Source organism: Kryptolebias marmoratus, linkage group LG11, assembly GCF_001649575.2.
Source record: "Kryptolebias marmoratus isolate JLee-2015 linkage group LG11, ASM164957v2, whole genome shotgun sequence".
Lineage (NCBI taxonomy): Eukaryota > Metazoa > Chordata > Actinopteri > Cyprinodontiformes > Rivulidae > Kryptolebias > Kryptolebias marmoratus.
The window spans coordinates 6,015,533-6,041,606 of record NC_051440.1 but is presented as its reverse complement, the minus strand read 5'-3'; the positions used below and the strand labels follow the sequence as shown (position 1 = coordinate 6,041,606).

Sequence of the window (26,074 nt, the reverse complement as noted above, 5' to 3'; positions counted from 1 at the left end):
GGGAACGCCTTGGGATTCCCCCGGAGGAGCTGGCCCAAGTGGCTGGGGAGAGGGAAGTCTGGGTCTCCCTGCTTAGGCTGCTGCCCCCGCGACCCGACCCCGGATAAGCGGAAGAGAATGGATGGATGGATGGATGGATGGATAGTTTATTCCTCTAAAATGACTTTAAAGTTTTATTTAACTTCATCTCTTCATTCTGCACCAGCTTGTGTACAAAAAGGGCTGCGTGTAAATATTTCTTTACAGACTGAACTACAGTGGTTTGATTTGTTTAAAAATGTCACGTTCAAACTACGAGAGCAATCTTTAAATAATTTATTTAAGAAGACACCAAAACAGCTGGCAAAGTTTACTTAGTTTGTGAATTTAATGCATTCTACATAATTATCAGAGTTGTGCAGCATGGCTGTGTTAGCAGCCTGTTTTGTCATAATAATGACTTTAATATTTCTGTGTCTTGGTCCAGTTTTGTGGACCAGCAGCTACGACGCCAACGTTCCTGATGCATTTTAAAACAGCCAACTCATATGAAAGAGTAATAAATCAAAACATAAACTGTGCTGGTGACATCGTGAAGTGATTTATCAGTAATTCTAATGGCTGATATGTCTCGTCTCCTTTGCTGCAGGAGAGTGAGGGAGCACCATGTGGAGGAAGGCGTCAGCAGCGGTCCTGCTGGCGTTGGCTGTCGGCTTTTTCTACAGCGGCAGACCGGACCTGCCGGAGCAGATTCTGCAGTACATCGGCCTGCCGAACTTCCAGGCGTCCTCGCCGAGCCAAAGCGGCCTGGAGCAGGCCATCTCTTCCGCCTGGGAGGCTCTGATCACGTTACCGACCCAGCGGTGGAGCAGAGTGGCCGTGGGGTGAGTAAAATCCTGTCACCTCGTGTCGACGGCCGCCGCGCTTTGTCCTTCCTTCTGCTCTGCTGAATGAGACGGCCGCGCTCGGCTCTTGCAGCGGGAAGGAATGTGTTTTCTCGTGGCTCTGCCCCGGGATCAGGTGTCCCTGTGAGTTAAGTTAACATCGACTGGAAGTTTAGAGTCTGCTTTAGAAAAGCCAACAACTCTGAACCAGCGATTCAGGTGGCAGGATATGACCGGCTGAGCCTGAGGGACAGCTTGTCGAGAGGCGGGACATTGGCGTTGACACAAGAAGGAATTGGAAGTGAGACTAATAAAAACGAGTCATCTGATACCATTTTTATGAGCCGAGCTGCAGAGTATTTCAAAGTGAAACAGAAAAAGTGATTGAGAAATACAACTGTGGGATGTTGAATCAGATCCTTTAATTTCGATTTGATTTTGCTCTGAGTGTGTGTGTGTGTGTGTGTGTGTTTTGTCACCTTTTTAGGATCTTTTCAGATATAATCACCCACCTTGTCAGGACTAGTAGTCCTTATGGAGCCCAAAGCTCAGTCACAATACGGTGGATCATCCTTCTTGGGTCAGTGTTTGACTGTGAACGAGGTTTGGGTTAGGATTAGGGGCTTGGCAAACACAGAAATGGCTATAACTCACATTGTTACAGATATTGAGCTAAAAATCTGGTGCGGTAGTTGCTCAGACTCATCCCCAACACATACTCTGATCATACGAGACCTTTGTGTGAAACTCTGGCATGCAGGGCAACGGGGACTAGTCAGTTCTTCAAGCAATGCTGGTTTCATTTAAAGCTGTAAGGGAGGAGGAGAAATAAAACTGAGTAAATACGAAACACCCAAAATCTCAAAGAAAAACTTTGACCAACCTTCAGAAAACCTGGATTTTGTGGCTCAAAGGCACTTAAAGGATTACAGGAAAGTCTGGGTCCTTGGTTACAGAGTATAAAAGTATTAAAGTAGTATTCCTTGAAAGAATGTATACCGCTCTCTGCCTTAAAACTTTAAAGATCTTGTGTAATCTGTTAGCTACTATAACATCAAATTTTAGCTCAATATCTGTAAAACTGTCTGAATTAAAGCCATTTATGTGATGTTAAGGTCGATTATCTGTGACAGCCATTTTGATTCAAGTTATCGTCGAAAGGTGATCACGTACGTCAGGCTTCTTCAAGCTCTCAACATCAGAAAATCAGGAGTTTGTAATGAAACGACCCGTTTCCTGTCTTCCTGTGAAGGGTGAACGCCTGTGTGGACGTGGTCGTCTCTGGGGTGGGGCTGCTGCAGGCCCTGGCGGCGGACCCCGGCGCGGGCCTGGACCACGAGGTGCTGCACTCCAAGGAGGACCTGAAGGAAGCCTTCGTCCATTTCATGGAGCGGGGAGCGGCCGCTGAGCGCTTCTTCAGCGACGAGGAGGCGTTCCAGGGGATCGCGCGGGCGGCCGCAGAGTACCCCGGCGCGAAGGCAAGGCCGCAGCTCCTCCCTCCTTTTCATTTAGGCACTCTTTCAGGGATCTTGTTTTGTTTTTGATTCGTTTGATGCTTGCCTCTTTCCAGCTGTACGTGGGAGGAAATGCTGCCCTCATCAGTCAGAAGTTTGCCTCCTATCCTGATCTGATGGTACGTCGAGTAACGAATTTAAATGTAATTTAAATGAGATCAAATTTAATTAGCTGCTAACTATGATTTTATTGAAATCAACAATTAACAACAAACATCACGGCACCTCCCCCCCCAACAAACAAAGGAGGTCACACCCTCAACAAGTCAGTTAAAGCTATAGGAACGATATCCTCTCCACATATATCGGATAACGTGCAAAAAAGTTCAAACCCGATCCTCTTCATGGAGGGACAGCTCCAAAACACGTGGGAGTAATTTGCTGTTCGAATTTGAATTTTGATTTTGGCTCCAAAAGATGGCAAAGCTGTGTAGTCGACCAAAATTATTGTTAATAAATTATATTCTGACATTCTGCTTTGCAGGAATAGTCTTTTTTTTAAATATATTTTATTAAATTTTCTCTTTTAGAACATACATTTACATTCAACTTAACAGTACAAACATCTGCTTATACACACTCACATTCACTCACACATTCACCATTCAAACCTGCATTTGTTTAGATCCAAAAATGTACAAGACCTTTAAATTAAAACAGAGAAAAATAACATGACAGTAATAGAAACTGTAGACAAGACATCCATTCAAGACATTCATTATTAAGCTCCACCTTCAGTCCCTATGATCCTCATATATGGCTCCCACAAGTTCTCAAAGTCCCGCTGCTTACCCTTGGCGATGTATGTTAGTTTTTCCAGTCCGAGCGAATTTGCAATTTCTTTCTTCCAGAGTCCCATGGAGGGCGCATCCATGCTCCTCCAGCATAATGCAATAGATCTTCTCGCCTGAAGAAGTCCATAGTCTATCAATTTAGTTTTAATCTGTGATTGTTTAAATTCCACTGGATATATTCCTAAAACACAGATTTTAACCTCTAATGGAACTTTCACTCTAAACAATTCAGATAGACACCTAATAACATCCTTCCAAAATTTTTGGATTTTAAGACATTCCCACATACAATGGAGAAGAGTTCCTTTTTCAAATAAGCATTTAGTGCAAGTATCTGGAATGTCACTGGACATATGATGAAGCCTAACTGGTGTTATATAAGTTCTCATGAGCCATTTATATTGTAGAAGTTTAAATCTTGTGTTTATCGTTTGAGTTTGTGCTTTTAAACAGGCCTGATTCCAGTCTTCCTCATCTATATCTTCAAGAGTATCTCTTCTCCAAGCGTCTAACTTATCCATTACAGAATCCTTAGAGGAAAGCATCAACAAATTATAGAACACGGAAAGAAAACCCTTCCCTTTTACGTCCCCTACGCACACCTCTTCTATTTTGGTCAAGGGTGGAATGTCCACTATTTGTTTCAGTTTTGATGACATATAATTTTTCAATTGCAAATATTTAAAAAAATGTTTTGGAGGTATTAAATACTTATTACATAGCTGATTGAAAGTAAGCAACATGCCATCGGCATAAAGATCTTTAATTTTCTGAATGCCTTTGGTTTTCCATAGCTTAAATCCTCCATCATTTTTCCCTGGGGTGAACCTTTCATTACCCCAGATAGGGGTAAATTGTGATAGCTCTGGACAGCCACCCATATGTTTGTGTGCTGCATGCCAGATTATAATTGTATTTTTTAAGAAAGGGTTCTTTGTGTTTTTTTTAAGTGCCTTTATATCTGATGAATATAGGAAGGTGTTTAAGGGTAAATCTGGAACAGATTGCTGTTCAATGTGTACCCAAGCTGGAGGTGCCATCGAACAAAAGTAATGCGTAGCTGATGTTAGTTGGGCAGCCATATAATACCATCTGAGATTAGGGACTTGAAGTCCACCTCTTTCATAGGGCAGATAGAGTAGCTTTAAACGGAGTCTTGCTTTTCTATTACTCCAAATAAATTGATTAAATAGTTTGTCCAGGCTATCATAAAATGAATCTGTCATTGGCAATGGAAGTGTTTGAAAATAGTATAAGAATTTGGGCAAGATTGTCATTTTTAATATATTTATTCGACCTATCATAGATATAGGTAGATTTGACCATCGATTTAGCATTTCTGTGACTTTTTCCACAAGTGGATTATAATTTACTGTGCTTATTTCACTGAGGGATGGGGTGATCTTGATGCCTAAATATGTAAAACCTGTAGATGTTTTAAATGGGGTAGCCACAATAGGACTTCTCCTTTCTTCTTCATTAAGAAACATTAACTCTGATTTAGAATTATTAATTTTATATCCTGAAAATTCACCGAACTCTTTTATTAGATTTAACAAATTGGGAATACTGATCTTCAAATTACTTAAGAAAAATATGATGTCATCTGCAAACAAAGAAATGAGATGATCTCTTCCTCCAATTCTAATACCTGATATTCCAGTATTTGCTCTAACAGCCATGGCCAGAGGTTCTATTGCCAATACAAAAAGCAGTGGTGACAAGGGGCAGCCCTGTCTAGTTGACCGTTGTAAATTAAAAGGTTTTGACATGTTATTATTGGTTAAAACTTGTGCTGTCGGATCAGTATATAGTAATCGTATCCATTTTAGAAAGGTTTCACCCAGTCCATATTTGGGGAGAACTGCAAACAGATAATTCCACTCTATTCTATCGAACGCTTGACGAGCGTCTAATGATAACATCGCCGTGTCCATACAATTATGTTTTTCATGTAATACATTGAGAACCCGTCTTATATTATGGTATCCTTGTCTTGTTTTTATAAATCCTTGCTGATCATCTATTATTAAATTGGGTAGGTATTTATCCAGTCTCCTAGAGAGAGCTTTACATAAAATCTTTGTATCACATCCCATAAGACTGATTCCTCTATATGAGGAACATTCAGTTGGGGGTTTGTTTGGTTTTAGCAAAAGAGTTATTGTAGCTAGTCTCAGTGAGTCAGGAAGTGATCCAGCTTTATATGACTCTTCATACATGTTGAGAAGTGGTAGGATTAATTTATTTTTAAATGCTTTATAAAATTCTATTGGAAGTCCATCAGGACCTGGTGTTTTACCGCTATTCATGCTGTCTATTGCTTCAGATAGATCTTTTATTGTTAAAGGGCTATCAAGAGTTGTTTTCTCTTCCTCTAAAAGGGTTTTGAATTTTAATTGATTAAGAAATGTAGTTTGTGATTCTTCGTTTCCAGAATATTCAGACTCATACAAGGTTTTGTAGAATTCTCTAAAATTTTCATTTATTTCTGAAGGGTCTGTGATTAAAATGTCCGATTTTGATGCAGGAATAGTCTTAATTCGTCTCACCTTCCACACCTCGCCTTGCAGCTTAAACTCAGGTGTGTCTTGTTGTTAAAAGTCAGCGCAGGTAAACAGAGCAGAAGCAGAAGCAGCTTTTAAAAAACTAACAAGACGGAGTCGTGTTTCGGGGAATAAAACCCTTGGCTTCAAATCAGAAACACACGAGCACGATTCGCTACTCGATGGCGTCTGCAGCACAACAAGTCCGTTCAACCCCCTGACATCCAAACAGTGACGGTGTCAGATCTCTGTGAGCCATCAGTGTGTAACACCAAGCACAGAGTTTACAGCAGACTGATCGATTTCTGAAAATTTGACGAGCAATTGGGTTAAAACAGAGAGAACGTTAACATCCAGCTCATCGCTCCAGCGAACCCGCAGGAAAACACGTTGACTTCATTTAAGGCTTTGTTGCTGTGCACATGTGCTGGTAAAGATATTCCTCTTTTTAAAAAAAGAAATAACGAAGCTACGCTTGTTTTTAGGGCCAGAACACAATTATAGTCTCTGTCAGAAGTCGTCAACTGTGTGTTTAAAGCAGCTGAAGTTCTGATAGGAAAAATAAGTCAACAAAACAACATGTAAGAGATAAACATCTGTGTCAGTGAGTCTTATAGGGCACAATTATAATGCACTAGTTTTACACGATACTTTATGTGAAATGTATGAGAACTTTAGGTTCATATGTGAAACATTTTAGTTATAAAACAAAGGACACTTTCTATACTCTCTGGATATTTTCAGATTTAATTAGTGAAATTTTATTAATCCACCACCTGATAAGACACTATTTAGATAAAAAAAAAAGAAAAGTTACACGTGAAAGTGTACAATTCTGGAAAATCAAAACAGCAGAAAATTAAGCAGATTAGAGCCCTACAACACAGTGGAAGTACATTATGTTGCTGATTTTATTTATTTGTAGTTATTATTTCAGACAGTAGTCAACATTTGAATAAATACAAATATTTTAGGGGAAAGTTCAACAGGAAAAAAAGCAATTAAAATGTTACACTTAAGGCATTTTGCAACTTTTTGAATGTAATAAATTCAACAATTCCAAACTCAGTAACTGTTAAATAATTTTGATTTTATTTTAGCTTTTTATAATCGAGCAGCCTCATCCCAAAGGCAAATTAGACTCATAGGTTATGCATATTATTTTAAAACTTAGCATTTCGACTGCCATGTTGTCGCAATACTGAACAATAATTTGAAAATCTAAAAACGAAAACGTCTCTTTTTGTCCCACAGGTTCTGTTGTGTGGGCCAATCGGTCCCAAACTTCACGAGCTGCTGGACGAGCAGATAGTTGTTCCGCCCGAATCTCTCCAGGAGACGGACGAGTTCCACCTCATCCTGGAGTACAAAGCAGGTGAAGAGGAGGCGAGGCTGCGGCTTTGTCGCGTTCCGCCGCTGCTCAGCCTCAGTAAGTTTGTTTCGTCTCCGTCCGCAGGTGAGCGCTGGGGTTCGACTCGGGCCCCTCAGGCCAACCGCTTCATCTTCTCCCACGACGTGTCCAACGGCGAGATGAGCTCCCTGGAGACTTTCGTGGAGAGTCTGGACGAGTTCCAGCCTGACCTGGTGGTGCTGTCGGGGCTCCACATGATGGAGGGTCAGGGCAGAGAGCTGTGGGAGGAGCGCCTGAAGGAGGTCAGTTTGAGCTCAGCAGGAAAGCCTGCTTGTAGGTACGCACCAGTACCATGTGTTTTTAAACAGAGTACAAGTACTAATAAATGCCATTCCAGTTTGTACAATTACTTCGGACACATGTTTGAAAATCAGAAGAGTTTGACTTTTCATGTCAACTCCTCAAACAGAACCGGGACAACAACAGCTTTGTCCAAAATCTCCCGTTGGTGAGTTCGTTGGGAAGCTCGTGCTCAGATCCGTATATTCCCAGAGCCTCTTCTATAGCTGATTTCTGCTGCTATTAGCAAACCATTTAACCTTCTTTTGTTTTTTTAATGTTTCATCAAACTGTTTGTGTTAAATGCTAGATTACATCCATCCTCTTGACAGCTTTGCTGAGCATGATTTGCAGTCTGCTTTTCTTTTTAAAATCCCTCCACACAACTTCCTCTTTTTCTGGTTGTGGTTATTGGCGGTTAGCAAACAATATTATGGTGCATTATCACCACCATCTGGTAAGGCGACATCCAACTCAAAAACATGTAAGAAACCAACTAACCTGCACTCATCTGACATTTCTTCTTCTCTGCCGCCTGACAGCTGATCTATGAAGGGAGTGCTGCTGTAAGGTGGTACTGGAACTGTTTTTATGAGCATGAATACACACGCTCACACGCCATACCGGACCGATACTCGATACTGACATGGGGTGGAGCCGTTTCACAGGTTTTACAGTCATTAAGTGATGGAAAACTCATCCCCTTTTCTAGTTTAGGTCAAATTAAAAATCAGTTCTGACTGTAGCGTAGAATGTACCCTTTGCATTTCTTATGAATAGTTCTTTTTTTTTAATCCACTTTCATGATTTTGATAATGCAGTAAATGTTATTTGTTACTGGAGGTGCAGTGCGTAGTTCCCAACATGTGTTGATGAATTGTGAAGCTGAAACAATCAACTAATGAGGAGAGGCTGCAGTGTTTTGAGTATATTTGTCCTTTGCTGCTGAAAGGTGGGCAGTAGTGTTTATCCCTGTGTTTGTTAGCGAAATGGCTCGTGAACCACTGGATGGGTTTTAAAGAAACTCTCAAAGTAATCACTGGATGCACGTCTACAACTGATTCACTTTTTGAGTCAACCTAATTCAAGCTAATAGTAAACACAAACATGGCTGCAAGTCCCATATTTATTGTGACGTGATGAACTGCAGGTGATATGCATCCCTTCATGAAATGTCTGTTTATGTTCTGCTTTATAACTTTTTTAAAAAAATATTCCCGTTTCCAGGCTGTGGAAGCCATCGCTGATATTCCTAAAGACATTCCCATCCATCTGGAGCTGGCGAGCATGACCGACAAAGACTACATGAACAGCATCATGCAGGAGGTATGTTCGGCAAAAAGCAGTGATGATTTCTTTCACAGCGAACGGATGAATGTGCTGGAGTGAGCCACAGAGAGTGCTGTGTATTTCATTAAAGTGTTTCCTCCTGCTTCCTGTTAGCAGGTCATGCCCGCTGTCAGCTCCATTGGGCTGAACGAGCAGGAGCTGCTCTTCCTGTCTCAGGCCGGAGCGGGGCCTCACGCCGCCCTGCCCGCGTGGAAAGGCATCCCAGACGTGGGCCGCGTCAGCGACATCCTACTCTGGATCCTGGAGCGTCACGGCCGCAGCGACCCGTCCTCGGAGTCCGACCTCACCCGCATTCACTTCCACACGCTGGCCTACCACGTCCTGGCTACAGTGGACGGCCACTGGGGGAACCAGGCGGCGGCGGTGATGGCGGGAGCGCGCGTGGCCAGCAGCCAGGCCTGCGGCCTCCACGCAGTCGACGTGGACAAAGTGGAGCTGAAGGTCCCGCTGGAGTTCTACAGCTCGCACGCGGAGCCTCGAGAGCAGCTGAACCTGAACCCAGCAGAGCCCGTGACCGTGTGGCACCGTGGGAACATTACCTTCCACATGACGCCGGTGCTGGTCTGCAAACACCCCCTTCGGACAGTCGGGCTCGGGGACGCCATCTCGGCAGAGGGACTAGTTTACTCAGAGTTTCAGACCCAGGAGCACTTTTGAAGCTCGCTTCGGTCCAGCACTCCATAAGTCTGGGAACGTGTGGAAAACAACCAGCAAACTGTGTCCTGCGGCTGTGGTCACAGCTTCTGAACAAGTTCAGGCATCTGCGTCCTGATTCAGGTCCCTTCTTCCCAAAGATCTGCTGCGTTTAGGTCATCAGTGGTGACTGTTTTTCTTTTTGTTTCTTTTTGTAAATCCTGCCTGGTGACTCCCCCACCCTGCTCTGCCTCCTCCGATCTCCCCCCTTTCCCCTTTAACGCTCCAGCAAACAGAGGCAGAGCTGGGTTTGTCTGGACTCTATGCACTGTGCGCAGCTCGAAGCCATCTTTCCGAACTCCAAAGAGTTTCACCGTCACAGCTACTTCACTCCGATCTGCACATCTTCAGTACGCAGTGCCTTGTGAAAGAAAGAAACACATATTATCAAACACTTTCTTCATGTGTTAGAGCCAGACATAAATCTTAAAAATCAAGTTCCTTTCTGACACGTGTATTGTATAAACTGGAAACTATGTTGCAAACTCTCAGTCAAAATGTTTTCTCTCCAACTGTTGGTGCATTTACGTCAAATATTTACTAGAAAACTTGAAATTTTTTTAGTGTTTGACTCCTAGATAAACTTGACGTTTATGACAGCTGTTTGTTTTCAACCAAAACACTCCTGATATAAAGATGTTTTTCGTTAGTTTTATGACTTCATAACAGCTTCATTATTCTGCAGATAAACGATGAAATGTTAGTTAGAAATTTGAATTTTAAATCTGGGTTTAAAGCAGGTTCTTCTCTGTGGCGTAAACATCTGTTTATACTCAGCCAGTTGTCATAAAGGCTCTGTTATAAATATAGCAAGATAGGAGAACAGACAGGCTGACATTTCATCATTGAGATTATATATGTGGGTTTCTTTTTTTTTGTAATGTTTGTTAGTTTGAGCCGATCCTTCAGTCCTGTAAGGTGAAAATCCTGAATTATAGCCTGTGTAAGAAACGGCAAGAATATTCCTGCTTAGTTGTGAACTTGTTTCCACGATGATGTACAGAAGAATGGTTTTGTATACCTCAACAGGCCACTACAGGCATGCAATAACTATGGTCTTAATGCAAAGTTATAACAAAACGTTGTGTGGCTTTGGTTTCAACAAAATGGATTCTTTGCACTAGAAAAGGGAAGCGGCAGACGTGCCTCCAAAGGGGAGTGTAACCTGAGACTCCAGAACCCCCCTCTTTTTTTAAGTTTTTTTTTTTTATGCAAGTACAATCTGTTCAGCTTTACGTCATAGTCAGTGTCACATTTATAATGTTTGTAACAAGTTTATTCACTTGTAGATTGTCATTAAAATGTGGATGGAGGGACGTGTGGCCCGTTTGTAATGATCCAAGAACTGGAGGGTTGGAGGGAAAGTATTTCTTTCATTTGTTTCTGTAAAGTTAAGGCTTTAATTTGATGTTTAATATGATGTTTTCCAGTTTTTTTATTTTTCCACATTTGCAGTCTAACTACTTCTGCTGCTATTTTAGCTGTTCTCACATCAAAACGTTCATCAGATTGGTGCTGTGGCTTTTTGTTTTTTAGGCTTTTTAAAATATTCAACTTTATTTACAAATAACTTCCCCATAGAAAAACATTGATATCTTCGAATCCGTCAATATCTGCCACAGCATACTTGCTGTATATTTAAACTCTTATGCTACCTGTAGCTAACCTTTTGCTCATTTTTAGCTTTTAGCTCCGGTTTTGCTTCTTCTAGTTCTAACAGCATGATTGCAGCTTCCTCAGCAGATTTCAAGTCATTTGGCACTCAGCTTTTACGCTGCATTTTTGCTGAAAGTGTTTTTTTTTCCTAGTATATAAATGTAATAAACTCACTTAAAACTCTTAAAACAATGTATCCGTAACTAGTGGCATTAGGAACATTAGTGTATCCCAAAATTTATTTACAGTTGGACCTAATTTAAAGTGAATGAGCCACACAATTTTACATGGCTGTGTTCATTTTACTTTTAATTTGTTGACTTTATGCCTTTATAATCACTTCAGTGTACTTGTGAATTACTACTGGTAAATGTAAAATATTTAATAAGGTTGTTACATTCATTGGTATCCTAGAAACGTTACATATAATTATGTATTTAGTAATATGTGAAGAGTTTAAATTCCCTCAAAAACATTACAGTAAATAATATCTATATTTTTAACAAAAGCTCTGGTTAAAAATAAACCATTCAGAGCAATAAACCCGTGTTTATTTGATTAAAGAGCTTTTTTTTTAATTATGTGCAGTAATAAAACTGTAGGTTTAGGTTAGACTTATTAACAGCAGGCAGTATTTTAGTTTGTGTTGGAGACAGAAAACGTGGTTTTAAATAAAAGCTTTGCTCAGAAAACCCGTGGTACGCGTCTGCATCTGATTGGCTCAAATGCTCCTCCCACGTCAACCAATCAGAGCGCCGTGCGTCTCCAAAGTCCCGCCCCTTGCGTCGAGTGGGCCAAGCCGATCCCAGAGGTCCCCGTCCCCTCCCCGGATACCGCGCTCCCTCCCCTCCGGCGGACCTCTTATAAAGGTAACTCAACTAGCGGGCCGTCTCCGGGCTCTTCGTTTCTCCCTCGTTGATGGTTAGACTTTGCGAAAGAAGGATGAAGTTCCTCGTAGCGGTCACGGTCATCGTGGGCTCCCTGATTTTCCTCGCCTTCCCCAACGGATCGTCTGCTGACGAGAAGAAGAAAGGCCCCAAAGTGACGGCTAAGGTACGCGTTAGCTCCCGGGCTAGCTGCCGAAAGGGATTTCCTGTTGGGAGAGTGTCGGAGCTCTTCCTCCTAGCTTTAAAGGCTAGCTGGTAGCTGCGGTCTGCAGAGCCACGTCACACACACACACACAGCCGGTGTTATCCTCGCTTTAAAGCGGGCTGCGCTCTTATGCTAACTCGTTGGACTAATGTTAGCTAGCAGCCGGTATAAATGAAGTCGTGTCTGCCTTTTCAGGCTCGGTAGGTTCGTCCGGCCCTGTTGTGTCTGTCCACGTCTGCAGTCAGAGGAAGCTCGTAGCTGACCGGGAAAACTTCAACCTAATTATTAAATCACCCCTTCCTGAACATGAAGCATGAAGTCAGATTGCTCCACATTTGCATGCATGAATTAATCTGTCACTACCACTGCTGATGCTTTAATCTGACTCTTGTTTCTATTGTTTGTATCACTCAGTTATACTGATAGTCACATAATTGCTGAAGGCGAAGACTGAATTCAGTCTACAGCTAACACCCAGCTTGGCAAAGCAATGCTTTGGAATAGTTTCTGTAGACACTCATTTAGCTTATTTTAAAGATTGAGTTCCCTCTATAGTTATCTGAAGCAAAGGAACTGCATCTTATCTATAATCTGACATTTGAGAGGTGTATGATCTATATACCACAGAGTCAATTCAGTCACAACAAAAGTCATCTTAGGTCTCTGTACAAAAACATTCACATTTATTATAAAAACCAATTAGTAAAAGTTATCTAAGGAAGCCAGCAGATTGTGTTGAATCTTCTCTTCGTCGCAGTCTCCCACTCTGAGCAGCATGTTGGTGACAGTGGAAAGGAAAAACTCCCTTTTAACAGGAAGAACCCTCCAGCAGAAACAAGATGGGCAACCATCTGCTTCAACCAGCTGGGGTTTGAGAGGAAAGACAGACTCAGAAGGACTGGTCCAGGTGGAGTTTCTACTGGAAGAAAGACAAAGAAGAACACGATGATAGAAATAATTACAGCAGAGCGAGTAAAGACAGCAGCAGAGAGAGGACGTGGTCAGTTTGTCCTCCAGCAGAACTATAGATTAACTCAGGAAACCCAAACCAACCCTAACTATAGGATTTATCAAAAAGGAAAGCCTTAAATCTAATCTGAAAAGTAGACACAGATTTGTCTACTTAAAGCGTCACCTTATGTTTGAGGGGACAAAAACCTCAGAACCACCATTTTGTACTTGTCAAACTGATGCATTTTATTGTTTTTACAGCTAAAAAAACGAATAAGTTATGTCTGCAACAAGCTTCTAATATCAAATTGCCTAAAATCAAATAATGAAATGGTTTTCTTTAAGTTGTTCCATATCTGGTTCATCCTGTGATTTGTTCTTTTTTAAATGCATAAATCAATTGACTGGTTTTAAAATGAAGCAATTACTCTGTAAATAATCCGACTTTGAGATATTCCTGCAGATGATGTCAGAACTTCAACCTCTCTTCTAGGTTTTCTTCGACATCAAGATTGGAGACGAAGAAATAGGACGGGTCGTCATCGGCGTGTTCGGGAAAACTGTCCCCAAGACCGTCGACAACTTTGTCGCCCTGGCGACAGGAGAGGTGAGACTACATCGAAACGGGCACAAATTTGCTGCGAGTTGGTGTGCGGGGCAGAGGTTTCAGAGTTTTGGTTCTGTTTGATTTAAACAGAAAGGATTCGGTTATAAGGGCAGCAAATTCCACCGAGTCATCAAGCAGTTTATGATCCAGGGCGGAGACTTCACCAGAGGAGACGGCACCGGAGGTAAAACGTCGTCGGACACCCTCACTGCTCACTGTCTTGACTTTGTACATTCGAACCATCTCCAATGTGGTGAGCGCTAATAAAGGCTTTTACAGAAGGAGGTTCAGCTGTGCAAAGTGCCAGGAAGAAATGTATTGGTTACACTTTTTGTCTGTTTTTATTAACTTCTAATAATGTCGAGTGCTGTGAGCTCAGGCTGTTTCACTAAGCATCACGAGTCGCAATCAACCTCACGTTTAAAAGCCTTGCGGGATGAAAAAATTGAGTCACTTTTTATAAAGACCACAGCAGGAAAAAAAAAGAAAAAAAAAGCTTCGACCACTGTCCTGTTCGGACTTGACTGACTGAAAGTTGTTCTGCCTTTCCTGCCCGAAGGTAAGAGCATCTACGGGGACCGTTTCCCCGACGAGAACTTCAAGCTGAAGCACTACGGCCCCGGCTGGCTCAGTATGGCCAACGCTGGGAAAGACACCAACGGCTCCCAGTTCTTCATCACCACCGTTCAGACGCCGTGGCTGGACGGCAAGCACGTCGTCTTCGGAAAGATTCTGGAGGGCATGGTGGGTGATCCACAAGTGAACTCTGTTGGCTTGTAGATCAGAGAATCTCGAGGCGTTTATGTTCTGAATTGACACCTTTGGCTGTCAGAAACTGAAACTTTGAGCCTTTTTAACATTGAACTCTATTAAGAACACACTACAGAATAAAGTAATGTGCCATATTTCCTGTTGCAGAGAGGATTACAGGTTAATGTAGCAAGATGGCCACTCGACTGGTAGATTAGTAATCCCACAACTTGAGGGAAGGTGGTTTGATCTTCGGCTTAATCCTCCTGATGTCTCAGAACCTATGTTTAAAGGCTTTACAGAATCACTTCTCATTTAGATTGACAATGTACTTTAAAGAGTCATTGTTCAGATTTTTAAGAAACAAAAAAACACAGAAGCAGCTGGAAAGATTAAAATATTCATCCAAAACACTGAAACAGAAATACTAGACTTCCTAACTAAAATAACTATGGCTTAGGTTGCATTTAAAAAAAAAAAAAATACTGAATTCTTGCGCAATAAAAGTGCACAAAACATGTTTAACATGTTTTGTTTTTTTTTTTTTTAAACAAAAAACTATCACAGGCTGCTGACCGGCAGTTAGCATAGATGCTAATTTAACATTGAAAAAGCCACAGTAAAGCTAATGCTGTTAGCATCATGTTTGTCACTTGAACTTTATGAACAAATACAACGTTTCGGTTATTACTAAAGGCAGTGGTGATGCGATACCTTCAGCTGCTGTTTTTAGACTTTTTTTTTTTCCAGGGTTCAGTGAAGAAAAGCTGAGGGAACTGATTACAGCAGCGACAGTAGACACTGAATTAATGTGGCAGCGCAGATTCACTTAAAACAGATTTTTGAAAACTGATTCATAGTTTTTCCATGTCCGACGATGAGATGCACCTAAAAATAGATTCCAGCCCCCCTCCCTTAATGACAGTGTATACATGTACAGGACTGTAAGACTCAGAAAATCAGTGGGTTGTTTTTTTTTTTTTTACAATGTACAGTGACTGCAGTGTGATTTTTAAAGTTCAATAATCCAGCCTCCCCAACCAAATTTCTTATTATATGAATATAAGTAAATTTATTTGCATCTATAATACTTGTATTAAAAAGGTATTTGTGATGGTACAAATAACTAGCATGATAAATGGGTATTTACGTTCAGTGTCAGAAGAGTATTTGTAGTTTTTTGTCAGCGGTAAGGATCGACGCAAAAGAAATCTAAAAGGATTTAAATGGTGATGACCACCTTTTTTTTAAAAAAAAAATACTGCCAAACAATCCTAAAATCCTTTTTCCTTCCAGGATGTGGTGACAAAGATAGAGAACACAAAGACGGACGGCCGAGACAAACCTCTGAAAGACGTCGTCATCCACGACTGTGGCAAAATCGAGGTGGAGAAGCCGTTCGCAGTTGCCAAGGAGTAGAGCCAAGCTGAGACAGGGGAATCGGACTGGGAGGGGAGGGGTGGGGGATGTTGTGCAGGCCACTTTGTTTTCTCACTAACAGCCCTGTGGTCCGGGATCACTCGCCATAAGTGGCCACCATCCTAACGCACCGGAACAGCATTATTACAATCATGGCATCTATCTGGGTCCATTTACCAACAAGCATTCCAAGGTGCACTTAACGGTTCATTGCTGGGCTATTTTGTAACAAAAACTGAATGAAATTTGAAATAAATGTTTCAAGTTTTGTTAAATTGGTGCACATGTCCTTGTTTTAAAATGAAGGTCTGCTCTTTTGTGTCGATGAGACAAGTTCATTGATTTTAAGGAGGAGGTTTTGTACTCGGGTTATCCTGATATGATCTCAGCGTGATTATTTATTAACCTTTAAATAACCGGGCAAATCCCACTGAGATCACAGATCTCCTTTTCAAGGGAGGCCTAAACATGCATGTTTTTAAACTGAGGGAGGAAACCGGAGTGCCTGGACAAAACCCACGCAAGCATGAGGATAACGTACAAACTCCACACAGAAAGACCCCCCTCATGTCCAACCTGGGGTTTGAACCCAGGTCCTTCTAGCTGTGAGGCAACAGTGCTGACTATTTACCCGTCGTGCAGCCATTTAAGTGGTTCTCCAAGTTTATTTAACAAGCACTACCTTAGAAAAGGTGCAGCTCTCAAAGTATGACAGACATTTAAAATAACCTGTAGTGCAGCTTGTACTACTGTTGTTTTACTGACACGGATCAAGTATTTGTACATAAACAAGTCTAACGCTAACCTCAAACCCAAACCAGGTTCTCGACCTGAACTGCAACAAACCCAGTTGGCTGAAAGACTCGCAGCTGGAGCCTCTCTAGTTGTGGGTGGTAATGATTAAAGCACCTGGCAAGTCGAGGTCCACTACGTGTCCTAACTACAAACCTAAATAAATAATACTAAATTTAATTTTAACTCCTGAATTAAATAAAGATGGGTTTCTGATTAACATGCGTCTTACCTTGGACTCCCTACTCCAGTGGTGTCCAACCCTGGTCCTGGAGGATCACCGTCCTGCAGGTCTTAGATGTTTCTCTGCTCCTCAGCAGGTCTTCAAGCTCTGCAGAAGCCTGATAATCAGTCAGTCATTCAAATCAGGTGTGTCAAAGCAGAGAAACACCTTAAACGTACAGGATAGTGCCCACTGCCTTACCCCGAACAGTCTGAATCCTTGAAGGATACTCTGGTCCCAAACAACTTGAATCAAATTTCCTTGCAGTTTTCCTCCCCTGGTTGCTAACGGGTTTAATAGAGACCTCTCTGGTGCTGCTTGAGTAGCCACTAACACAAAGGTTAACAAGCATCCTTTCTAGTTTTTACAGGGCTGCTCTTAATATTCTTCAGTGTACTTTTGTTTCGATTTGGAGTCGAGTACATTAGTTTGAACCATTCATTTTTACATCATGCTGGCTATTTATCTTGTTATTGAAATTGTAAATTTTTAAAACTAGTTATTTTTTGTGAATACCACAGGTTTCCCGAATGGTACTTGTACAGAGCTATGTTTTCAGGAGCATTCTTCTTGTCGCCACCAGGGGGGGATGTTGAACAGCGTCTCTCTCATCCTGCCTGATCGGACTCAAGTCACTGAATTCCACTAAAGACTGATGGAGCTGACCAGTTAGCAAAATAAACCTCATAAAACTATTAAAAGGTTTTATAATAAAAAAATGCACTGAAGACCGTGAAGCATAAAAGCAGCTAAAAAAAGATAGTAGTCCTTTGAGCTTAAATTACATCAGCAAAAACCTTTTTAAATCATCTGTAACTTCTAAGTGTTTTTTTATTGCCTGCTGCTGTGGAAGGCGGGTGATCATGTAAATACCAGCGTGTTTGGCTGTTAGCAAAATATCTAATGAACCACTGGGCAGCTTTTAATGAAACTCAGCAATTCGATGTACAAATACAACTGAGTCGACCCAAATTAAGATGTATCCTTGGTAAACACAAACATAGCTACAACTCAGTCAGTTTTACAGATATGAAGCTAATATTCAGTGGTAGTAGCTGAGAGTCATCCTCAACACACACGCTGAGAATGCATGAGATCTTAATTTCAAACTTTGGCAAACAAGCAACATTTCTTCAAAAATTTGACATTTTTTATCTGAACGGCCTTTAATTTTCCCAAAAGATCGTCACTTAAGTTTAAAGGTGATGTTTAAATCATTAAATATGTTTTAAGCTGGTTAGTAGGGATTTACCACAATGAAACAGAAGTTTTATCATTTATTGAAAGCAACATTTGGTGGCCATTTATGTTAGATACAAGTCTGGTGAAAACTAGTGGGTTAGGAACTTTTTGTTTGTAAAAACACTGCAAAAACGTTTGTCGCAGCAACTAAAAGTCATGATTTTATGTCACTAAAAGAAAAAAAAACAATCCAGGAAAAACAGGAACAACTATTTTAGGTGATGTTACATAACCAGGAGTTTTCCATTGTCTCAACTTTACAAAAAAGTTGCCTAAGCATAAGTTAAAGTTAGATTAATTGTAGTTTAAAGTAATTTACAGTTGTTTTGTCCATTACAGAGTGACCCAGCTATCAGTGGTTGCATGTATTTAATGTCCATAAAGACGAGTTTGTAAAAGTCCTGTTTGTTTTCAGTTAGATAGGAGTTGTAGGTTATCCTCACCGATTCAAGCTTAATCAATAATAAAGTAATAAATCGCCCTTTATGGCTCTTTTATTAGTAATATATTCATTTTGGTTTAACACATAGTTTAAATGTCTAAAACCACTATTGACTCAAATGCTCAGGAAAGACAGTTGTTCTGGCACTGTATGGGCTGCCTAGATTTAAAAATATCTAATTTTGTGATCTTTATCTCCAGCCAACTTCAACCTTATGCAACACTGGTTTAAACCTAAAAACATTGTTGCTCTTCTGGTTGTAAAGGTTGCAGGCCCCTGGCCAAGCCCTTAGCCGAGCCTGGATGAAGACTTCTGCCCTTTACTCCGCCCTCCATGCTCCGTGACTGATGTCACTGCTGATAAGTTGCTAACAACTGATAGCTTTCTGACAGAACATCAGTTGACAGAACATGACTGGGTTATCTCTTTAATAACAATGACGACAGTGTTCAGGAGAAACAGAAAACAAAAGTAGCACAAGCAACCCAGGGAGCAGACTAGTAAACAACATTTCACAGCACAAATGAAGATCTGAAAGAAACACCACAGACCATGTTCTCTCACACTAAAAATATCTACTCTTGTGTCACATGTTTATGCTTTCATGTGTGATTTTAGGGCTGTGGTTTTCTGTCTATTCACAATCTGAGGATTCTGAAAAAATATCCCTTTTGTTTTTCAGCTAGTGCCCTTTATCTCTAAGGGGGGGGGGATGCGGTTTGTTGAAAAGAAAGTTTTGTTCTGATCTTTTCCCCTAAGTGTGTTGAATTTACAGCACCACATAGGCTCGTGTAGTCACAGAACAGAAAGTGGAGGTGAGACGATCCTTCCTCTAATTCTTCCTGACCCCCCCACCCCCGTCTCAAACACTCTCCAGATGGGTTCAGGTCCGGCTCAAGCACCTGGTGTTCTCTGAGCCATAACAAGCAGTGAAAGACCTTTTAACGCCACCAAAAAGGAAAAGGAAAGACTTTAAACTTAAGGCCTGGCATCCCTTGAAGGAATGCAGATTGCCCAGCGCCTTGCATGCCAAAGTTTTAAACCAGTTTTTTGGTATGAAAATGCAAATGAACGAAGTTGAAGACTCTTTTATGGAACTGGACATGGACTACAAATAAAATAAAATAAAAGTTAACAGTTAGTTGTTTCCAAGACTTTTCAGTCTTTTGTCAGATTTGGGTTGTTTCATGATCCTGGGTTCTTTGTGTTTTATTTGACAGATTTATGGATTTAGTTGAGCTTTTTTATGTTGCTTTTTTGTGTGTTTTCTTCTGTCCTTTGAGATTCCTTGTGTTTAGTTTTCCCAGGGTCTCTTTCAGTCACTGTCCATCTCTCCTTCAGTCAGTCCTGTTCCCCAGTTCCTGCTATTCATCTCACACCTGTTCCCTGTAATCATTAGTTTCACCTGTCACCGCTTACCTCATAAGCCCTGGTCCATTTATTCTCTCAGACCTCATTCGTCTGCAGTCAGTCGTTTTGTCCTTTGACCCTGTCTGGTTCTCCTCTGTGATCTGTGTTGCATAGTATTTTGCTGTCAGCCTTTTTGTTTTCCCTAGTTTATCTATCTATCCATCCATCCATCCATCCTCTACCTCTTATCCATGGTCGGGTCATGGAGGCAGCAGGTCCAGGAGAGAACCTCAGACCTCCCTCTCTCCAGAGACACTCTCCAGCTCTCCATCCCAAGGTGTTTCCCGGCCAAAGAGGGTACATAATCCCTCCAGAGAGTTCTGGGTCTGCCCTGGGGTCTCCTCCCAGAGGGGCATGCCTGAAAAACCTCCAAAGGGAGGCATCCTAATCAGATGAACCACCTCAACTGAGCTTCCCCCTGGATGATGGAGCTCTTCACCTTATCTCCAAGGCTGAGCTCGACCACCGTACGAAGGAAGCTCATTTTAGCCGCTTGTATCTCGTTTGTTCAGTCATGATCCAAACCTCATGACCAGAGGTGAGGGTTGGAACGTAGATGGGCCAGGAAATCAAGAGTTTAGCCTTTCGACTCAACTCTTTCTTCACCAAGACCGACTGAAGCAACACCCTCATTATTGAAGACAAGGATAAAATGTTAGTTTTTTTTCTGAGCTCCTTGTGTCAGACTGCATCCCTGGGTCTTAACCTCACCAAAAGCTGAGGGTGTAATTGTTTTAGATTTGATGCCAGAAACAGATTTTGAAAAAGCTAGGAAAACATTCTTCATGTTTGGGATTTTTGAAATATTTTATTTTTTATATATTACACAATATTAGTTGTTTTCTGTGTTTATTAAAAACAGAGTCACAGCCGGACTCAGAAGAGTCCTCTTTCAGTGCCGGTTTAGGGATAATGTCTAATTACAGAGGAGTGAGGAAAAGCTATAATGGGTGTATCATTGAGAGAGATTATCTGCCTTTAATGTGAAATCGTCTTCCCCATTCTTGCTGTAATGAGCTATGATTGAAAATGTTAGGAGTTAAAGTTAACAGCAGGACCTTGTCCATTTTCTTTTACTGTAATGCACTTTTTTTTCCTTTTTTTTTTTTTTTTTTTTTTTTTTTTACAAATGGCTGTCAACAATCCTACCAAAGGGGAAAAAAAAAAACATTTTTGGACGAGTTGCAGAAGGAGATCTTTGCCCCACGGTCCTTGTTTTGCCCAGATTCACTGAGGTGTCAAATGACTCACTGGAGGCGAAATATGGAAAGAATTCCCCGGAGTTGGCACAACCGTGGTCTTGGTTAAACCCTCTGTTGTTCGGTTTGCTCTTGTTTGTGGCAACTGGGGATTGTCCTGTGAAACTGTGTTATTCTTCACTTACTGGCCTTCCTGGAAAAGCCGTGACGGGCCGGACATATCTGGCATAACTACAGCAAGCGGCTTTGTTAGAGAGATTAAAGGGACACTAGAGAGAATCACAACAAGAAACACACTCCACCAAAGTGGGCTCCTCTACAAATGTTCACATCCTGCTTTTCTTCCCCTGACCTGTGTGCATCCAGTCTGACTAGCATCATTGTCCCGGTAAACAAAGAAAGAGGGACATTTAGTTTATTACCCAAAGTGTGAGAAGCATGAGCACTAAGACTAGTTTGAATGTGATGAATGTGTACATGTATCAATAATCAGTCTCCTGATCATATTATCCTGCTTTGGAACTTTAGCACAATTTCAGTCAGCTGCAGTGGTCAATAGTTGCGAGTTGAACGTCGAAGATGCCCCCTGCACCTGAATTTTGACACATCCACACATTCTGCCTCTGAAGTTCAACTAAGCTCCACAGAAAACGACCATGATTCTTGAACTGTGGTACAAGTACCACTGCTGGCACGCAGGATCCTTCAAGTGGAAACTATTTGCAAGTTAAATAAGCTATTTAATTGAGATCAGATGAACTGCGATGTAAAAGCGCAAGAGCAGAAAAAAGACGAAATAGTGAGCGGTTCAACCAAGTTATGATCTTGGCTTTAAATGGAAACTGCTTGAAACAAAACTAGAATGGATAATAATTTTGAGAGCTCCCGTGGAAACTGGAGCAGACAATGACACTCGGGCAACACCAGTAAAGTTTTTGTATGGTAACATCAATGGTTTTCATAATCGCATTTAGTATAAACACCAATATAAGAAAGAAGGTCTGCATGAGGTGAGAAATGTGTGTGTGCTCCAAGAAATGAATGTTACCTGGAAGTCATCCTGCTAGTCTCATGGGCTCCATGGTCATCACATCTGCTTTACCTGCAGAAAGTCCTTGGTTCAATCCCCAGTGGAGCCATGACTAGTTGCTAGTTTGGCCAATTCAAATGTGAGTTTAATTAATTAATTAATGGTGACCAGTGGGCCCACATCCTTGTTCTCTGGATGTATACCTGACTAAAATAAAGCCCTTCTGCAGTACCTCTTGCTCTTCTGAGGAGGCAGTTTAAATGATTCTGGTCATTCTGACTTCAATCAGTCTTTGCTGTCTGAGTGGCATTTTCCAATTATTAAATAAAAAGTAACAGAAAGGCAGAAACTTCAAGCAGCTTAATTTGTACAGGCAACTTGATGACAGAACAAAACTGAAGACAGTGCAAATGTTCCTTAAATTTTGAAAACCTCTTAAAGATAAGTGAAGCAAATGATTAAAATTTGTTGTTATTTTCATGTTTGAAGAATGCACCTTCTGTACACCTTTATTCTGGTGCTATTCCTGCTGCTTAGTGATGTTATTATCTCACTAGTGAGGCCTTCTACGTTGATGTTTACTCATGTTGGGACCAAAGAATGAATATAATCTCAGTTAACTGCATCAGTTCTAAAAGCAACAGATTTCTGAAACTGGTTTTGTGCAACGGATGTGAGTTAAGTGGCGTCCAGAGGTTTAATGAGCCACTGACTTAATAGGGTGGTTCTTGTAGGTTCCATAGTGTAGTGGTCATCACATCTGCTTTACGCACAGAAGGTCCTGGGTTCAATTCCCAGTGGGACCATGATTTGTTGTTGCTTTATTATATCTTATTTTTATTTGGACATGTGCAGAGGAGGGACAGTGGGTATATTGGTAGAAGGATGTTAGAGATGCAGCTGCCAGGAAACAGACAAAGAGGAGCTGTATGGATGCAGTTAGAGAGGACATGGAGGTAGTTGGAGTGGGGACAGAGTTAGATGGAGAAGGATGGCTTGCTGTTCCAGCGTCGGGCCAGGGAGGCAACAGGTTGAGCAGAGAGGCCCAGACATCTCTTTTCACAGCTTCCACACCTCTTCCAGCTCAGATTATTCCCAGGCATTCCCAGGCCAGCTCTCTCCGGCGTGTCTTTGGTCTTCTCCGGGGTCTCCTTCCAGTTGGACATGCCTGGAACACCTCCCTGGGGAGGCGTCATGGGGGCATCCTTAACAGATGCCCTAACCAACCTCAACTGGCTCCTCTCTGCTAGATAAATAACGCAATGCAACAAACAAATAATTTCATCATGTTATCTGTTGTCTTTGTTGTGTTTTTCCTCCTCTTCTTTTTTCCCCCCCCTTTGCTCAGCCCGGGAGAGTTTGGATTGTTTATGACATAATTACTGTCGATGACACTTTCCGAGGTCACGTCAGAAAAGGTGACCATCCCACACAGCCTACTCAGCCAGAGGAGGAGGGGGGCATTATTATTATAATTTAATAGGCTTTGCAATGCAGTAAAATTATTGTGTAATTATCTTTTTTCATATTAGGAAATAAGAGTCGGGGGTCAGTGCCACTGACTTGTAATCCTAAGGCTGAGGATTTGAGCCCAGGTTGCATCAGGAAAGGTATCTGGTGTAAAACAATTGCCCAATCTCTTGTGTGCTTTTTTTTTCTTCCACCATTTGTAGTGCAGCACAAATGGTTGGCCACTTACCATTCATCTATACCGCCTGTGCTTTGCTGGTGCCGTAATGATTGAGTTCAAGTTTCTTGACGTACCGCCATGATTCTTCTACAACTTTCGGGGCATTTGCAGCTGTCCTGTACCCCTTTTTTTTAATAGATTTCATGACTTTGATCATGGAAGTGAATATTACCAACATGATCTATGGGGAAAAAAAACCCTTTAAATGTAAAATGTGTAAAAATGATGGTTCTTGAATTTTAAGCTAGACTATCAGACACTCAGATCCGAACAACTTCGGCGGATGTCTCTGCAGTTGAGAGGTCTAAATAAAGCCAAGATCAAGTTCAAAATAACAACAGCCGAATCACGTCCACAAAGATAAGGAAACACAAACATGCAGCGAACAAGTCAGAGGAAACAGGTCAGCGACAGAAGTCTAAATATACAATACAAACAACAGTAGCGTGGGAAATGTCGTTGTGGGAACTGGGGCTTTTTTTTTGTCAATGAGTTTTAGAAAGCCCAACTCTGACTCGAGTACAACAGGGTTTTTGGTTCCCACCCAATTTATAGCTGAGCAGTGGAGTCACATCCATTTCTTCATTGTTCCCCGGTTTCCTCCCAGCTTTCTTTTCCTCTCCTTTGCAGTTCACAGAGCGTAGCTGTTTTGCGGAGGAACTTTCTTCAGGACGTGGCCCGGGCTGCAGTGACATGCGCGTTCCCACGATCTCCTGCCCTTCCTTACAGAGTTATTGCTTGCTCACAGCTCTGGACAGGAAGACGGTGCAACAAGGCCACTCAGAACGCAGGCTTATTTAGGCAGAGCTCTGCTGCGTCGCCATTGTCTCCCGTGAGAATTACATGAAATGGCAGTGTGTTTGTGTGTTCTTGTAAGGACGCATTCACGTTGAGCTTGTAGGACTCAAGTGCCTCTGGAAGGATGGAAGAAATGGAGGAAACGTTTTCAGAAAGGAGGTCAGGTCAGGGGTTAGATGTTGAAAATTTTTTGAGATATCAGCTTCCAGCAACAACTCAAGACCCTGAAAGAAAAACAATGAAAAATAATTAAACTAGTTCTAAATTTTCTTACATGATTGCAACTTTTCAAAGGTATTTGCTGCAGAGTGGTTTGCATATTTTTCATGATTTCTCTGTTGTCTTCCATCTCCTCTCATTTGTTTAATATCATCACAGATTTTTTTATATGGCGCTTATGTTTTTTGGCAGAGTAAAATTCGGTGGTAAAGACCTAGGTAGCGCATGCTAAGTTAGGAGTAGTGTGAGACAGGGAGCTGAGAGGCGTCAGCGTCCGACGGGATCCTCTCAGAGACGTAGGAGGCCTCGACATCCAGGCGGCTGGTGGGATCAGGTGAGGCTTCAGGACACTGGGACAGGGGATCTCCCTCCAGTAGAGAAGAAGAGGGTGATGGCATACAGCTTGAGAGCAGAGACAGTGTGAAGATTGGGGCAAGCTCTAATGAGCGGAGGAAGATTCTGGTGGAAAAAGTGCTGCAGAGGAGTTTGTTTTATGTTGATGACAGCAGGTTGTTGACGTAAGGCAGGTGACTTTGAGTGGCTAGGCTCTGGAGCGTGCTGGGACTCTGGAGCACTAAGATGGTGGACAGAACCTGAGGGGACAGTAACTGTGGCCTTCATTATACTATATATGCATATTCTTGTTCTGCCTCCTACAACAGCTCTGCCATTCCAAGTGAGTCTTTTAACCAGGGGAGATGAGCAAATTCTCCCAACAAATCCCAGCTAGCTCACAATGTAGCCCAAAGATCAGTAGATGTAGCCACAACATAATTCTTCACCTTGATGTGAAGGGTCCAAAAATTCTCTGGCAGCAGGTAAGACAAGTTAGTGATTGACACAGACGTGCACAGGTCTGAACTCCAACAATCAAAGTCAGCAATCCAGATTCAAGTTCAAAATCTTTCAGGATCCAGTCCAGAATCAAAATTGAAATACTAATCAGGTTAGAATAAATCCAAAACTCAACCCAGGTGATAAATCAGACAATGGCCAGGCACCAGAAAGCTCAAGATATCATCCAGATTTATGGAACCGGTAGCTGTGAGACAAGGACAATATAAACACAAAACCCCAAGTTTAAAATAACAGGCACATACTAAC

General features: G+C 41.7%; 2 protein-coding genes and 1 non-coding gene across 4 annotated transcripts in view; all 3 read left to right on the top strand.

The window, feature by feature from the left end:
* The window catches only part of adpgk (ADP-dependent glucokinase), a 15,442-nt gene extending 4,147 nt beyond the window's left edge, over nt 1–11,295 (top strand). Inside the window, exons 2-8 of one of the 2 annotated variants that reach the window (XM_017437039.3) lie at nt 629–863; nt 2,116–2,341; nt 2,434–2,496; nt 6,972–7,092; nt 7,174–7,370; nt 8,635–8,733; nt 8,854–11,295. In XM_017437039.3, the coding sequence (XP_017292528.1) occupies nt 646–863; nt 2,116–2,341; nt 2,434–2,496; nt 6,972–7,092; nt 7,174–7,370; nt 8,635–8,733; nt 8,854–9,414 (1,485 nt within the window). In that variant the 5' untranslated portion in view covers nt 629–645 and the 3' untranslated portion in view covers nt 9,415–11,295. Of the gene's footprint in view, nt 1–628; nt 864–2,115; nt 2,342–2,433; nt 2,497–6,971; nt 7,093–7,173; nt 7,371–8,634; nt 8,734–8,850 lie in introns of both variants that reach the window. The other variant, XM_017437038.3, reaches the window with a different exon arrangement.
* Nucleotides 11,296–11,932: 637 nt separating this feature from the next.
* On the top strand, nt 11,933–16,200 carry ppib (peptidylprolyl isomerase B (cyclophilin B)). Its single transcript, XM_017437003.3, has 5 exons — nt 11,933–12,159; nt 13,643–13,756; nt 13,847–13,940; nt 14,316–14,500; nt 15,803–16,200. The coding sequence occupies exons 1-5, from the start codon at nt 12,025–12,027 to the stop codon at nt 15,923–15,925; spliced, it is 651 nt and encodes a 216-aa protein (XP_017292492.1). The 5' UTR covers nt 11,933–12,024; the 3' UTR covers nt 15,926–16,200.
* A 6,796-nt stretch (nt 16,201–22,996) lies between these two features.
* On the top strand, nt 22,997–23,069 carry trnav-uac. The gene has a single exon. It is a non-coding gene; the product is annotated as a tRNA-Val (tRNA).
* The last annotated feature ends 3,005 nt before the right edge of the window (nt 23,070–26,074 follow it).

Coding starts and splice junctions, on each gene's coding strand:
- ppib (XM_017437003.3), top strand. CDS start 12,025: ATGGTTAGACTTTGCGAAAGAAGGATGAAGTTCCTCGTAGCGGTCACG. Junction 12,160..13,642: donor GCCCCAAAGTGACGGCTAAG/GTACGCGTTAGC, acceptor CCTCTCTTCTAG/GTTTTCTTCGACATCAAGAT. Junction 14,501..15,802: donor GAAAGATTCTGGAGGGCATG/GTGGGTGATCCA, acceptor TTTTCCTTCCAG/GATGTGGTGACAAAGATAGA.